The sequence below is a fragment of the Mercenaria mercenaria genome, chromosome 11 (genome assembly GCF_021730395.1).
Source record: "Mercenaria mercenaria strain notata chromosome 11, MADL_Memer_1, whole genome shotgun sequence".
NCBI classification, from domain to species: domain Eukaryota; kingdom Metazoa; phylum Mollusca; class Bivalvia; order Venerida; family Veneridae; genus Mercenaria; species Mercenaria mercenaria.
Window position 1 is genome coordinate 21,524,505 of NC_069371.1, and position 15,923 is coordinate 21,540,427.

General features: G+C 36.9%; 1 protein-coding gene across 3 annotated transcripts; it reads left to right on the forward strand.

Annotated features, from left to right (window-relative positions):
• Positions 1-4,787: 4,787 nt before the first annotated feature.
• Positions 4,788-15,652, forward strand: LOC128547055 (isatin hydrolase-like). 3 transcript variants are annotated; one of them, XM_053518715.1, is made up of 4 exons: positions 4,788-4,927; positions 11,419-11,610; positions 12,011-12,152; positions 14,375-15,652. In XM_053518715.1, exons 2-4 carry the CDS (start codon positions 11,426-11,428, stop codon positions 14,909-14,911), a joined length of 864 nt encoding a protein of 287 aa, XP_053374690.1. In that variant the 5' UTR covers positions 4,788-4,927; positions 11,419-11,425; the 3' UTR covers positions 14,912-15,652. The 3 variants fall into 3 exon arrangements, with proteins under 3 accessions (XP_053374690.1, XP_053374689.1, XP_053374691.1); XM_053518714.1 differs by lacking the exon at positions 4,788-4,927 and adding an exon at positions 4,939-5,153; XM_053518716.1 differs by lacking the exon at positions 4,788-4,927 and adding an exon at positions 4,939-5,153 and having other exon boundaries at positions 11,423-11,610.
• Positions 15,653-15,923: the final 271 nt, after the last annotated feature.

Below are 15,923 nucleotides of genomic sequence, written 5' to 3' on the forward strand. Positions count from 1 at the left end.
GTTACCCTCAATAAAATCTTGGATGAGTTTGATATTGGGTCATATGGGGTCAAAAACTAGGTCATCAGGTCAAATCTAAGATAAAGCTTGTTAACACCCTAGAGGTCACAATTTTGGCCCAATCTTAGTGAAACTTAGTCAGAATGAAACCCTCAATAAATTTTGGACGAGTTTGATATTGGGTCAGAATGTTACTCTCAATAAAATCTTGGAAGAGTTTAATATTGGGTCATCTTGGGTCAAAAACTAGGTCACTAGGTCAGATCGAAGGAAAAGCTTTTTAACACTCTAGTGGTCACAATTTTGGCCCAATCTTAATGAAACTTAGTCAGAATGTATGTCGAAATAATCTTGGACGAGTTCGATATTGGGTCATCTGGGGTCAAAAACTAGGTCACCAGGTCAAATCAAAGGAAAACCATGTTAACACTCTAGAGGTCACAATTTTGGTCCAATCTTAATGAAACTTAGTCAGAATGAAACCCTCAATAAATTTTGGACGAGTTTGATATTGGGTCATCTGGGGTCAAAAAGCAGGTCACCAGGTCAAATCAAAGGAAAAGCTTGTTAACACTGTAGAGGCCACATGTATGACCATATCTTAATGAAACTTGGTCAGAATGTTGATCTTGATGGTCTATTGGTCAAGTTCAAATCTGGGTCAGGTGGGGTCAAAAACTAGGTCAAATCAAAGGAAAAACTTGTTAACACTCTAGATGCCACATTTATGACTGTATCTTCATGAAACTTAGTCAGAATGTTAAACTTGATGATCTTTAGGTCTAGTTCTAATCTGGGTCATGTCACTTCAAAAACCAGGTCACCGGGTCAAATCAAAGGAAAAGCTAGTTAACACTTTAGAGACCACATTTATGGCCATATCTTAATGAAAACTTGGTCAGAATGTTAATCTTGATGATCTTTAGGTCAACAGGTCAGGTGAGCGATACAGGGCCTTCATGGCCCTCATGTATCTTCATCTTATGGTGGGATAATATTCCAGTGAGGTTCTAATATTTTATTAATTCAACATGAGTATTTTTTAGAACTATATGTGCCCAGTCAGCGAATTCCACTCTTTAGCTCACCAGAGCACGAAGTGCTCAAGGTAAGCTATTGTGACCAGTCATTGTCCGGCTGCGTTCGTCATGCGACATGCGTCATCCGTCAACATTTACCTTGTTAACACTCTAGAGGCCACATCTGTGACCCAATCTTATGAAACTTTGTCAGAAAGTTTGTCTTGAAGATCTCTTGGTCAGGTTCGAAACTGGGTCATGTATGGTCAAAAACTAAGTCAGTAGGCCAGATCAAAGGAAAATCTTGTAAACACTCAAGAGTCCACAGTCTAAGTTGGAAATTCATGAGCTTTGTTTAAAATGTTTGTCTTGATGTCCTCTAGGTCAAATTCGAATCTGGGTCATGTGGGATCAAAAACTAGGTCACCCGGTCAAATCAAAGAAAAAGCTTGTTAACACTCTAGAGGCCACAGTTGTAACCCAACCTTTATGAATCTTGGTCAGAATGTTTGTATAGATGATCTCTAGGTAAAGTTTGAAACTGTGTCAGTTAGGATCAAAAAACAGGTCAGCGGGCCAGACCAAAGGAAAATCTTGTTAACCTCCATAGTTTACGTTTGAAACTCATAAGAATTGGTCAGCATGTTTGTCTTGGTCAAGTTCGAATCTGGGTCATGTGGGTTTAAAAACTAGGTCACCCGGTCAAATCAAAGGAAAAGCTTGTTAAAACTCTAGAGGCCACAGTTGTAACCCGATCTTTATGAAACTTGGTCAGAATGTTTGTCTTGTTAATACTCTAGAAGCCACAGTTGTAACCCAATCATCATGAAACTTTGTCAAAATGTTTGTCTTGATGATTTCTAGGTCAAGTGTGAATCTGGGTCATGTGAGGTCAAAAACTAGGTCAGCAGGTCAGATCAACTCTGATGAGTGATATAGGGCCACCATGGTCCTCTTGTTTCTTTTAATATGCAATAATCTTATTTTGGAGAGCATCCATTATTTTCTTGTTATTCTATGCCTTTTATCCTCGGTAAAAAAGGAAAAAGACAATCAAACAGACATGAACTCATCTTTTAGACGTATGTAACATTGCATTAAGTTGATATTCATGCGGATACTTTCGTTGGTAAATGGCTTTTATCGTTTTGCTAACATGCAGATTAGAATAAAAAATTTGTCTAGTCAAATATGGAATATATAATGGATCCAGTACAGTAATATATTGGACAGTCACGTGGTACAAATGTGATTCGCTGAGAAAAAATATGTATTCAATGATATGTGTATATTCTAGATGCAAATTTATAATTAAAATTCAAAATCTCACTGTTTTGAGAAAGAGAAATTTTAAAATATAATCTTCCATTATATTTCATGTCTTCTATTTAAGCCCGCCGCATTCAGCACTTTTAGTGCTTTGATCTATATATGCTAAGGCCCTTTGAGTGTATTCAGGTAATCAGTAAAACATACGACTGCCACCGTTTTTGCTTTCGTTTCGTGTATACTTATAACCGTTTCACGGGTTTGCAGGGTAGTAATTTAAATAAACAAAATGACAAAAAAAAAAAAAAAATAAATAAATAAATAAATAAAAGTCAGCAAAAATGCAGTGATGACGCAAAGGAATATGAGTAGGAATATGAGTATTTGTTCCTTGACAAAATAAAGATTTAGTATATAGGCTTCGCCCATATATCAAACAATTTCCCCGCTTCCCATTAAAATTTTAGTTTTATTTAAAAAATCGCAAACTCGTTTAATTAACGGGAAAACGGCACGAAAAAATAAAAGTGTGCGATTTTTTCTAAAAATCTAAAATTTTGAGAATGTCGTTTTTCTTCATTTTTTCATAATTTTGAAAAAAAGTGACAAATACTGTCTGGCGCCGTAGACCTTTGTATAACACACATAAAGATGTAAATTTCATTGTCGTAAATTGAAAGATAAACAAATGAGAGAAAATAAACCGATTTTTATCGCTTTTTAAATAACGTGCATGGTAATGTTTGCGACGTCATAGCCAAAAGGTTTCAATAGTAACAAAAAACAACAACAACAACAAAAAAACAAAAAACAAACCGTTACACATTCATGTCGGGGATAACTTCTACTTTTATATGATATCAAAATCATATGCAGGTTGTAAAAAAATTACAAAGTGCTATTCCACCTTAATAATTATCTCCCTTAAACTGAGCCTAGAAAGAAAGTACTTACAAGGGGAGACATATTGTTTTTGCCCTGTCTCTCCGTCCGTCCGTCCGTCCGTCCGCCCGTCACACTTCATTTTCGACCAATAACTGGAGAACCATTTGACCTAGAACCTTTAAACATCATAAGGTGATAGGGCTTACAGTGCACATGACTCCTATTGATTTTTAGGGTTACTCCTTGAAGGTCAAGGTCACGTGGGCCTGAACATGAAAAACGGTGGAAAATGGAAAACCGTGGATTATGGATTTTTATGTTTTGTCTTTGTAAGTGTTCTTTTCGAATCGAACCGAATGAAATCAAGCTTTATTTATTGTCGGAAAAGTTTTAACAAATGTAACATTAGCTAGATAGAGCCTTAAAAACACGAAAATTATCATTTATGGAATGGAACAAAAATATATCTTATTTTTGGCGAAAGTAATTACAAATACTACTAGGGTGTGTAGGCTGTTTTAGATAGAATTCATAATACTTACACGATTCAGAAGCCGAAAAGTAATTGGTTTTTTTTTTACATGCACGTAAGGCTCAAAAATACCATATCCGTTCTGCACTATTGTAAAAATGTTTTTCCCCCCAAGTTGATTTATTTCAAAAAGATTTTGGTATTGAGTTGCATATTCGCATTTTTTTTCTAACCTGATCAAAATTCTTAAGATATAAGGGTCAGGTTACTTTTTAAGAGCGGTTATGTATGTTACGTCAGCTTCAGAACCCTGCCTATCTGTATGGCGTACAATTTGGGTCAAAAGTAAAAAGATAAGATTTTATTGGTGCAATATGTCAACAGCTGATCTATAAAAATCAGTCACATCGAATGAGCACTTATTGAAATTGAAAGTTAAAGAAAAACAATAAAATTAATACTGCTAATCTTTATACTAAAGTTAAGAAATCAATAACATCACATACACATATGTATGGATTAACGACAATGTCCGAAGACTGAGTTCCATTTTCTTCTTTTAATGGAGAAAACTTTAAAAGCAAATAACTTAGAATGTATCACTAAGTATTGAAAATGTTACTACTTGGCATATCGTTTTACCTACGCCATACATTTCGGCATCAATGCAGTTGCGCATATATATGTGGCATTGCCAATGACGACACCCTGTCTGTACTACAATGTAATGCAGGGTTAATGGGCTCACAAATGAAAAACGATTGTTCGTGGCTGATTCGAGTACTAGATATTGATTCATATGTTAGAAAGCTGACTCTGGACAGTGCCACATTGCACGATGCAGCATTTTCAGTCGCGCCACGCATCGTAGTACAGTTATGATGCATGATGGCGTGGGTGTGAGTGGGTAGTCCCGTTACAATCACTGAAAAGATTTTATGAATGGAGCTATTTCCTGGCTTCCAATCCCTTTTGCTTAATCAAGATTTTATCAAACATATCTACTCCTTTACACTTCAAGTTTTATTGCAATTTTGGTTTTCTAGTATTTTTCATTTTGAGAAAAAGGTGTAGACACGTGCCTACAGTGCTTATAGGAGGCTACGCCATTGCATATAAAATCATAGTATAATATAATTTAGCGCTGATTCTCCTCCATACAAAACTTTAAGAATTAGATCGCGGTAGCATAATGTACTACTTTCGTTTAACATAAACAAACCGAAATGTAGGCTCTTTCAAATACATAAACAGAGAGGATAAAAACTAACAAAAAACCAAGGTCAGTAGATTTTTACGCATTCTTTTGTTATAGAACATATAACGCCGCTAGGCAGAGTGGTGAAATTTAATGTTTTTAAGCCGAGTAGATAAGTGCACTAAGGAATTATTCATTCTCCACCTATGATTCTGTGATTTATGCAGGGAAATTTGCATATACTTGCGGAGAACGAGCAAGTACTGTACAGTTAGTTGGTCCTATCATAGAGATATCGAGTAAACGTTTGGTAAGTGATGTTTTATTTCATATCCATTTACGAGTTGCGTATATGTTTGGAAGGAACAAAAACTTTTACAAAAACATACCATTTTCCAGCGTTTTACAACTTAATTTCACAGTAATTTAGAAATCAAACCCATGCTGCAAATACTAAACTTCAAAAGTTTTATTTAAGGTATAGATTAGTAGTTCTGCACGTTCGGTTAAAAAAGTATTCTACAATGTAGAATTTGCTTAAACTCCGAATTTTCAAAACTGGAGAATACAGTATATACTTAGAAAATTTGGCAAATAAAAAAGATCGGATCGTGTTTGTTTTAATTTACTAGACTGATTTGAAAAAATTGGACCTCACACATGTTTTCATAATGGCGTTTATTGGAAAATCAAAATTTTGATAACATTTACGCGAATAGAACTTTTTCTAAAATGTAGATTTGAATTAAACTTCTCACAGTCGTTAATAAACATATGGTCTATAATAATTATGGTGAAATGAAATATATAGGTCCGTGTGATTTGTCTAGCATTAAAGAGATTCGTGCATTACTCGCTGATTTTAGGACATTATTTGGAATCATTTAACGTATCAAACGTTTTAATATCATATTTTAAGTATTAACATTGCTGTTTGAATAAATTTACATTGTCCACTATTCATAAAAAAGATTTTCATTTTCGTATTTCGAGTCCAGGCTTTATCCTGCGTTAACCGGATAAATGTCGTTATGCCATTATTTCCGGTTCGATGTCCATATTTAAAACACGGACTCTATGATAAAATCCGAGTAAAATTTAATGATAACCCTGGGCTATATTCCTTTAACTACCCAGTGCTCTAAAAATTCTAATCTTCTAATTGTTGTCAAAGTATAGTACGCTAGGTGGGCTCGATTGTGTACCCCTTTTTTTTCGCCCAATACACCGATTCCACCCGACTTGTACTCGTTTCAGTCGGGCTAATTGCGCGCGCATCAATTTGGTACATATTTCGGTGTACCGATCACGTGAGCGGAATAGCCCGGTGCTGTATGAATCGAGCTCACCTACTTGTGTTCAAGTTCTGACTGTTGAGATTATCCATAGTTGATAGGAACCAGGACCAGTTTTCCATTGTCATGCGACCGTTCTGCCTGCACAGTCCTCTCATGTAAATTTGCTTAAAAATATGTTGTCATAAGTATGTTTGAACTCTTCAACTCAGATAAGCGATTCTGTGCCATCATTGCCCTCTTGTTCTTGGGGTTGGGGATGTGGGAAGAGGTGAACAGGTTGAAATATACACACTACAAGCCTGGATAACAGGTAGAGACAGGAGTAAATCAGGTTGACAGTTGGTACTTCTGGTCTGGAAAATTAAAATACAATCAGTGGGATCCTTCTGGAGAAATTTTTAACTTCTACACGACAAAATGGTGTACTTTAAAGCACTTTCAGACATTCTTGCATAAAAGCTACTTTGTTCACTGGATCCGCCCATGTATAAACGGGAGAAAAATCGTGTGCAAACAAGGCAATTCACGTGCTGTTAATACATGATTTTTATTTTTGAAATGCTTTGCCAGGGAAGTATGTATGTATTTTTACGCACACTGATATTTGGCATCTGCGTCTTGTTTCTTCCTTAACAACCTCATCTTGTAGCATTATAGATACAATGTAATCCATGGTATGTTTAGCTGTATCTGTTTCCAACCCCAAACGTACTGCCCCCATCAATGTACGCACTAGCTTCTCTTAGAGTCCACTCCCTTTACAAAGCGTCTGTTCAGTTATTGTAAATAACTGTGAATGATTAAGTATCGCGTGTAACTTGTGCTATTGTTCGTTTTTAGGTATTATATTTATGATTTTTGGTAAGTATCAGTCGGTATGTTTTTATGTAATTTCTCGAAGAATTTATATAAACAGTTTGGAAAGTTGACATTACGTTCGTATTTATCCGTACTCCAACTGCGTGTCCGTAATCAATATAACTCGAATGCAAAGTTATTGTTCTTGAAATTGTGATCGGGTCCACCAAATTGTGAAATGATATGAACAATTATTGGTAATTTTATGTTTGTAATAATGAGAGATAAAAAAAATCACTTAAAAACCTTCAGGATGTGCTTTTGATAGTGTTGTTTATTTCCGGGCCCTGGATACGGATATTTAAAACATGTTTACCGTTTCCAAGAACAACAGGAATGGTAGTCTGGATTACCTGCCCCTTTACTATCGTTACTGTTTGCAGTATGACGGGAACCAGACTACAGGAATGGTAAATAAAAAATGTACCGGAATCGTCAAGTCATCACATATGAAAACAATACATAAATCGTCGTAAAATATTTTTTTATGCAAGGATAGCGACAATACACGTTTGTTTTGTGTATTAACGTCTGCAGAAGCCCTTTGGATATGTTTGTGACCTCGACCTTCGGTCTCGGTCACAAACAATCCCGCGGGCTTCTGCAGACGTTTATACACAAAAAAAACGTGTATTATCCCTACAAAAATTCCATTGACTCCGGTTTATAAACTTATAAGACAAGATTTTTATAAAAATACGGGGGGAAGTAGGAGACAAATAAGGCATCCTTTATACCCACGTACGCCTGCTGGTTGGTGTATGAAATCTTTCTGCCTCGGTGCAAAGAGCTATAAAAATAAATAGATTGGCAACTTGAAAGGCATATAGAGCAAATCTCGCCAACCTCCCGTGACAAAAAAAAAACGAGATCTCGTTTACCGGAAGTGGCGCTTTCTCCACGCGCCATTTTGTATGCGAAAGCAATTATTCATCGGTAAAATAATTATCACCGTATGACCACGCTTTTTTCGATGGCAAAAAAAAAACGTGTACTTCGTGTCTTAAGACCATTTCAAATGAAACTAATTTTGTTTTAGAAGCTAACATGTATTTTAAATGTAGCTTTAAAGGTACAAATTGTAACTCCATGCTTGCCGATGTTTGTTTTTAGTAAGATAACGCCGAATCACGCTCTGACACGAGCTCACGCGAGATTACAGCCAGTTGTCATTCTGTGTATTTTATACTTCTTTGCTCGGTGTATGGGGTACGAAATTGCGAGTTTCATATAGATACAAACGTTTCCGGAAAATGCAATTCCTAAAAAAGTAACGTTGGCTTTGTGTAAGATTTTAGGTCAACATTTTCTCAAAAACTGTATCTATAATTGAGCTAAATGTTTGAAACTTTGCACATGTACATCTGTTTATCAAATAGGCCAAGAACCATAACACTCTCTTGCATTTTGTCAGAATTATGGCCCCTTTTGTACTTAGATAGTTATATTGTTTTGCCCTGTCCGTCCGTCCGTCACACTTCATTTCCGATCAATAACCGGAGAACAATTTGACCTAGAACCTTCAAACTTCATAGGATGGCAGGGCTTATGGAGTAGACGTGGAATCACTCCATTAAAGGCCAAGGTCACAGGGGCCTGAACATTGAAAACCATTTCTGATCAATAACTAGAGAACCACTTGACCCAGAATGTTGAATCTTCATAGGATGATTTGACATGCAGAGTAGATGACCCCTATTGATTTTGGGGTCACTCTGCTGAAGGTAAATGTCACAGGGGCCTGAACATGGAAAACCATTTCCGATCAATAACTTGAGAACCACTTGACCCAGAATCTTGAAACTTCATAGGGTGATTGGACATGCAGAGTAGATGACCCCTAATGATTTTCGGGCCACTCTGTTAAAGGTCAAGGTCACAGGGGCCAGAACATGGAAATCAATTTTCGATCAGTAACTTGAGAACCAATTGACCTAGAACCTTCAAAACTTCATAGGGTAATAGAACTTACAGAGTAGATGACCCTTATTTTTTTTTTTTGGTGGGGGGGGGGGGGTCACTCCGTCAAAGGTCAAGGTCACAGGGACCATGCGTTCGTCACGCTTCATTTTCTGTCAATAACTGGAAAACCATTTGACCTAGAACCTTCAAACTTCATAGGATGGTAGGGCTTTCAGAGTGGATGAACTTTTTAATGACCTACTAGATAAAAGGTCAAGGGGTCTGAACACGGAAAACAGTTTCTGATCAATAACTTGAGAACCACTTGACCCAGAATATTTAAACTTCGTAATTAGACATGTAGAGTAGATGACCCCTACTGATTTTTGGGTCACTTGGTCAAAGGTCAGTGTCACAGAGACTAAAACATGGAAAATGGTTTCTGATCAAGAACTTGAGAACCATTTTACCCTGAACCTTCAAAATCCATAGGATGATAGGACTTACAGAGTAGATGATCTTTATTGTTTTTGGGGTCACTTGAGCAAAGGTAAAGGTCACAGGGGCCTGAACATAGAAAACACCTTCCCATCAATAGCGTGAGAACCACGTGACCCAGAATATTGAAACTTCATAGGATGATTAGACATGAAAACCGTTTCCAATCTATAATTTGAGAACCGCTAGGCCCATAATATTGAAACTTCATATGATGATTGGACATGCCGAGTAGATGATCCCTATTGCAGCCAACCATTAATGACTCTTTGACTTTCGCTCTTGTCCCCTATTGACTTCTTGCCTATTACAACTATGCATTGGGAGAGACATGCGCTTTTCTACAAAAACATCTTCTAGTTTGAATCTTTTTTTTATTTAGGTCAACTTTTTCTCAAAATCGATTAGCTATAGCTTTGAAACTTACTTAACCGTCATTGGCATAGAGGCTACTTAAGTACTTTTAATGAATATGCACGAGTCAAAGATGGCGGCGCCCTACTGATAATCGGATACCTTTGACAGTACCTTTGTATCCATTACCTGCTCAGTCAAGTGTCAAATATCAACCATAAGTGTTCTTTCTCGAGAGAAGGAACCAATAAACGGGCCGCTAACTACCTTTTACACAAAGAAACTAGCTTGTTCATTTCGGTATACTGTACAGATAATTTTTCTCCAACTACCGTAACCGCTCGACAAATCCGGTATAAAATTGTCTATTATGCGTTTGTTTTTAGCTCGACTATACGAAGTATAAGGAGAGCTATCCTACTTGACCCGGCGTTGACGTCGGTGTCTTTTCGCGTACCCACCTTGGTTGAAGTTTTTTTTTTACACTTTCTCTTTTTCCTTCATATCTCTGTAATTACTTGATGGATTTGATTCAAACTTAAAACAGTTATTCCTCATCATCACCCACATCATCTGACATAAGGGTCATAACTCTGGCGTCAATATTTTATGATTTATCCCCCCTTTTTCACTTAGATTTTCAGGTTAAAGTTTTGATGCACTTTCACTCTATTTCAGTTTTTACTGAATGGATTTGATTCAAACTTAAACTAATTGTTCAACATCATCACCCACATCATATGACACAAGGTGCCTAACTCTGGCACCAATTTTTCTTGAATTATTCCCCCTTTTTGCTTAGAATTTCAGGTTGAAGTTTTGATGCACTTTCACTCTATCTCTGTTATTACTGAATGGATTTGATTCAGACTTAAAATAATTGTTCAACATCGTCACCCACATCATTTGACACAAAGTGCATAACTCTGGCACCAATATTTCATGGATTATTCCCCCTTTCTACTTAGAATTTCATGTTAAAGTTTTGATGCACTTTCACTCTATCTCTTATTATTACTGAATAGATTTGATTCCTACTTAAAATAGTTGTTCAACATCATCACCCACATCATATGACACAAGGTGCATAACTCTGGCACCAATTTGTCATGAATTATGCCCCATTTCGCTTAGAATTTATGGTTAATTTTGATGCAATTTCACTATATCTCAGTTATTTCGAAATGCATTTGATTCAAACTTGAAGTACTTGTTCCACCTCATCACCGACATTATATAACACAAGATACATAACTCTTGCACCAATATTTTATGAATTATGTCCCTTTTTGCTTAGAATTATACCTATATAGTGCTTTGATACACTTTATCTTTACCTCTCTTATTAGTTAATATTTTTGACACAGACTTAAGCTATTGTGCAATATCTTCATCCACCATTGGAGTCATTAAACACTACAGTGACAGCTCCAGTTTCCTCAGATGAGCCCAGTTTCACTATCCAGCATCGAAACAGTCGAGCGCGCTGTCTCCTGTGACAGCTCTTGTTCCTTGTGCCGCTCTGTGGACCTGACACAAGTTTGTAACTTGCAAATCAGCTAATTTTGCAGTGAGGTGTGCTGAAAAGTACGTGCGTAGTGCACGAGGTGTTGTTAAATCAACTACAAACCCGGCTTGATATTGTTAATATTTCCAATTTTTCAGATAGACGATGCAGTTTGAGATGTTTTCCACGTTATTGATATTGGCCGTCAGCACTGGTCATTTAGCGCATGCTTTAGATTTCAAAGTTGTCGACTTAACCCATGAACAGAATCCAAGCACGATATACTGGCCGGGAAACCCGAATTATAACTTCACTATCCTATTCCGGAACCGGACTTCCAAAGGATATTGGTAATATATCAATGTTCAATAATGAAACATATATTGAATGGCTTGCATGCTACTGTCAACTCAAACACAACATGCTTTTGAATTACACTAGAGTAATTATACATGTAATTAGATTCTGTTTAATTAAAAAAACGTCAGACAAATATTTAAATATGATTACTGGCAAAGTTGCAATTAGAGTATTTTTCTTTCAGACAGAACATTAAATGACATTTTACAAGTATCTTACCAGTCTTGCACCCCCACTTACACCGGGTCACACACCGCATCCATCGTTTGGATCGAAATGTTAAATAACGCCCGTCCCAACCATCCCTTCAACCCCTTAGATCGATCAGTCGAATTACTAAAATAATGTTAAGAAATAAGTAATGATCGTTCTTTAATTCCCTGTCTGAAGGTATGAGTCAAATACGTTTCAAACAGCGGAGCACGGAGGGACGCATCTGGACTCGCCTGCACATTTTGCCGAGGGGAAAAAAAGGCAGCATCAGATACCAATGGAGAAGCTAGTAGGACCTGGAGTTATTGTAAATGTTAAGGTAAAATACATGTTGGCTTATTTTCAGCATTAATGAGTTATCGATTAAAGAAATCAGCATTTTTATTTGTTCTAAAAGGAAAAAGCGTGAAAAGTCGCTTTCTTCAAATCACTTCACCGATGTGGGTTCGAACCTTTCTCGACGCGTTGAATACGTCGTGTGAGGAAGCCATCCAGCTGGCTTATGGAAGGTCGGCGGTCCTATCAAGGTGACTACCCATGATGACATAATGCACGGAGGGGCACATAGGGTCTTCTTCCACTATCAAAAGCTGTAAAATCGCCATATGACCTAAACTGTGTGTAGGGCCTCCGTGGCATACTTCAGATCACTTTCCCCTGATCAATGTGGGTTCGAGCTTCACTCGGGGCGTTGAATTCTTCATGTAAGGAAGCCAGCCAGCTGGCTTACGGAAGTTCGATGACCCTACCCAGGTTCCCGCTCGTGATGAAATAATGCACAGAGGGGCACCTGGGGTCTTCCTCCACTATCAAAGCTGGACAGTCGCCTTATAACCTATAATCGTGTCGTGCGACGTTAATAAGCCCAACAAAATAAATAAATATAATTCTAATATGCTTGTTGCGACCAAGAAAGAGCGCTACTATAGTTAATCTGTTTTAGTTTAAGGGCATATTAGAATTGAAATAAGTCATAGCAAAATCCTGTTGTAACACTATTTATACGGTAATACGTCGTACTGCGCCCTCGTGAAATTATTACGCCCGGCGTATAACCGCCCATCGTGCATAAATAGTGTTAAAACACTCTTTTGCTATAAATTATTTCTTAATTGTGTGTCACAGAAAGTTACTTTTTTCTTAGGTTAAAAAGAGTCTAACTTATTGTATACACTAATTTAAGGCAACGTATTGACTTAAAATATGATTGCATTTTATATTCTAGCAGTGTTAAAATATTCAGTATTCCTTTTCCAATACTCTAAAAAGTTGACACCAGTGTGATATATAAAGTAAAAGGAATATGAATTTGGCAACAAAAATAACACCATGGGTACGTTATACCGTTATAACGTTTTAATAACAGACACGTGTATGGGCTTTATAGATGTTTTGTGCAGACAGATTTTAGATTACATATTATTCACAAGGCCTAAAAGTCTACAGTTTCATACGTGAAAATTAACTGAATTTGAAAATCTGAAATTTGAAAATGCTGTTTTGTGTGTTAATTAATGAATGTACAGCATCTCAAAAGTCGGTTGTTTGTTAATAATGTGAAAAAAAAAACAAATGGAAATTTTAGTCATTTCGTCAGAAACTATGTATACATACAGGCATGTCTGGGTGCTGTCCCTTAATTATTTCACTAATAAAACAAAAAAGTTCAGTATGTAAACAGACTCAGTAGCAGTTTATTAAACGCACATGACTTAGGTAGCCTGTTGGAGGTAACTATGTGTCTCAAATACGTTGTAACATATATATTGACCTTTACCTTTGACCCAACAATCCTAAAATAATAGGAGTCCACTGGTCACATCATATCATATAATAAAGTTCGACTGCTTTCTGAACGTTCATTACTTTTGATCCGAAAGCGTTTTAACCTAATGTGGCACTGATCTTCGAAACAATATTGGCACATGCATTTATCCTACGAATTTTAACGAGCACAGACATGGATTTGAAATGTTTTAATAATTCCACGGTGATCTTGACCTTTCACTCACTGTTAAGTGCTGTGACCTTTCCCGCAACAAAACAGTTTACCGATCATAGCATAAATGCTAATAAAAATACATATTTCTAAGTAAGCGTTCCTGACAAGATCATTATTCGGGCCCTGTCTGTATAAACAAGCCCCCAGCCCTCCTTTCCTCCGGACCCCCAATATGATGGTGTGATTTTATCATCGACTGGCCACAGGCGATCATCTTATAAAGGTTTGATGGCAATAGACTCGATCGTTTCCCAGTTATTTGTAACACGTCAAAAGATCTACCGTCAGGCCTACCAGTGGACAAACATACCCGGACCAACTTACCAACATTACCAAACACATTTCTTTGTATAGGGGCAGGGGAGAAGGGGTTAGTAGAGGGTATTTGTGTAGAGGGGGAACGTGTGTAACACTAAGAGGCTTCTTCAAATGTCATCTGAAATACACATGTTCAGTTGCAGAACCCAAAACATGAAATACGAATTGTTGAACAAATGACATCGTATTATGTAACATTCAGGATGTGGTTTTACTTTCAGGCAAAGTCAGCCGAGAATCCAGATTACAGAGTTACCATTGATGATCTACGAGCTTGGGAATCCAAATACAACAGACTTCCAAAAGGGGCAGTTATAATAATGAACTCTGGATGGTCTTTAAAGTATCCAAACAAAACGCTTACGTTTGGAACTGAGACACCAGATGATGCCAGCACCTTCCATTTTCCTGGCTGGCACGAGGACACGGTTAATTGGTTGATTAAAAATAGAGATGTTAATGTTGTCGGTGTAGACACGCCCTCTACTGATTACGCCCAATCGACGACATTTCCTGTACACGTGGCTCTCGGTGAAGCAGATATTCCAGGAGTTGAGAATGTCGCAAACTTGGACGAAATCCCAGAAAGTGGGTCTATCATCTATGTTGCAGCTATTAAACTGTACGACGGCAGTGGAGGTCCAACAAGAGTGTTTGCTACGATGGTAGAAGATGGTATGACTGGCCGCTCATCTAAATTGCTACTGAGCAGTGTTCTATATATATTGTCGGCTATAATTGTGTTTTCAGTGGAGTAAACAGTTGCTATATTAATAGGCATTTAATTGTGAAAAATATATACGTGCAGAAGACATCGTGCACATTTCAGTAAGAAACAGATCTGCGCGCTAATTCGCATAAGAGAATCCTCGAAATACTGTTTTCATAGAAACTGTATCTAAATGTTTACTTTTGAATACTCAGATCACATAGTTAAAGGAACGGTGTTATAAGATATCGTCATTGTATATATCATGTATATGAAATTTGTCCGTGATCATTTTTTGCTAAATGTTATCATATGTTAGTGACAGTATCGATGTTAACAAAGCCTTCATTTAACCAATGTATATGTTTCTAATTTAGTAATTGAATATCAATATCATATATGCATGACTAGTTTTATTATTACTAACAATTACGTTTGGTTATTTTCGTACATGCTAATCCAACGGATGAACCGGACGTGTAATTTATATCTAGCAGATGTATTACTGTCATAAATAAATAACATGGTCAATGTGTACTGAATGTGGCAAGCTACTGTCAGTGAGCTAAACATCTGCATAATATCTTGAGATCAGACTAGTGACCTCTTGTATAGCAGAAGATCGCCATTTGACCAAATATCTCAGTTACTTTAAAAAAAAAAGAATCGTCGAGAGAGGGACCATTTTCCCCTTCTTGAGGAACAATGTCCGCCGTTACATAACTGAAATACAGTTTAAAAAAAAACGGTGTAAAACCAAATACTAAATATATATATATTAAATAACGTATATTCCTGTTGTATTTTTGTGTGTTTGTAAGAGGACAACGCGGGCATTGTACTGAATCAAGCGACAACACTTGAATTGTGATTCAATTTTTCCTACATGTCTAAGAAGGACAATTCATTTTGTCAAAAGTTATTCTATAATTTTGAATTATCTCCCTCAATAACTTGAGAATCACTTGACCCTGAGCGTTGAAACATCACGGGATAATTTTACATGTCTAGTAGATGATCCCTATTGATCGTGTGGGCCATTCTTTCAGGGGACAAGGTCA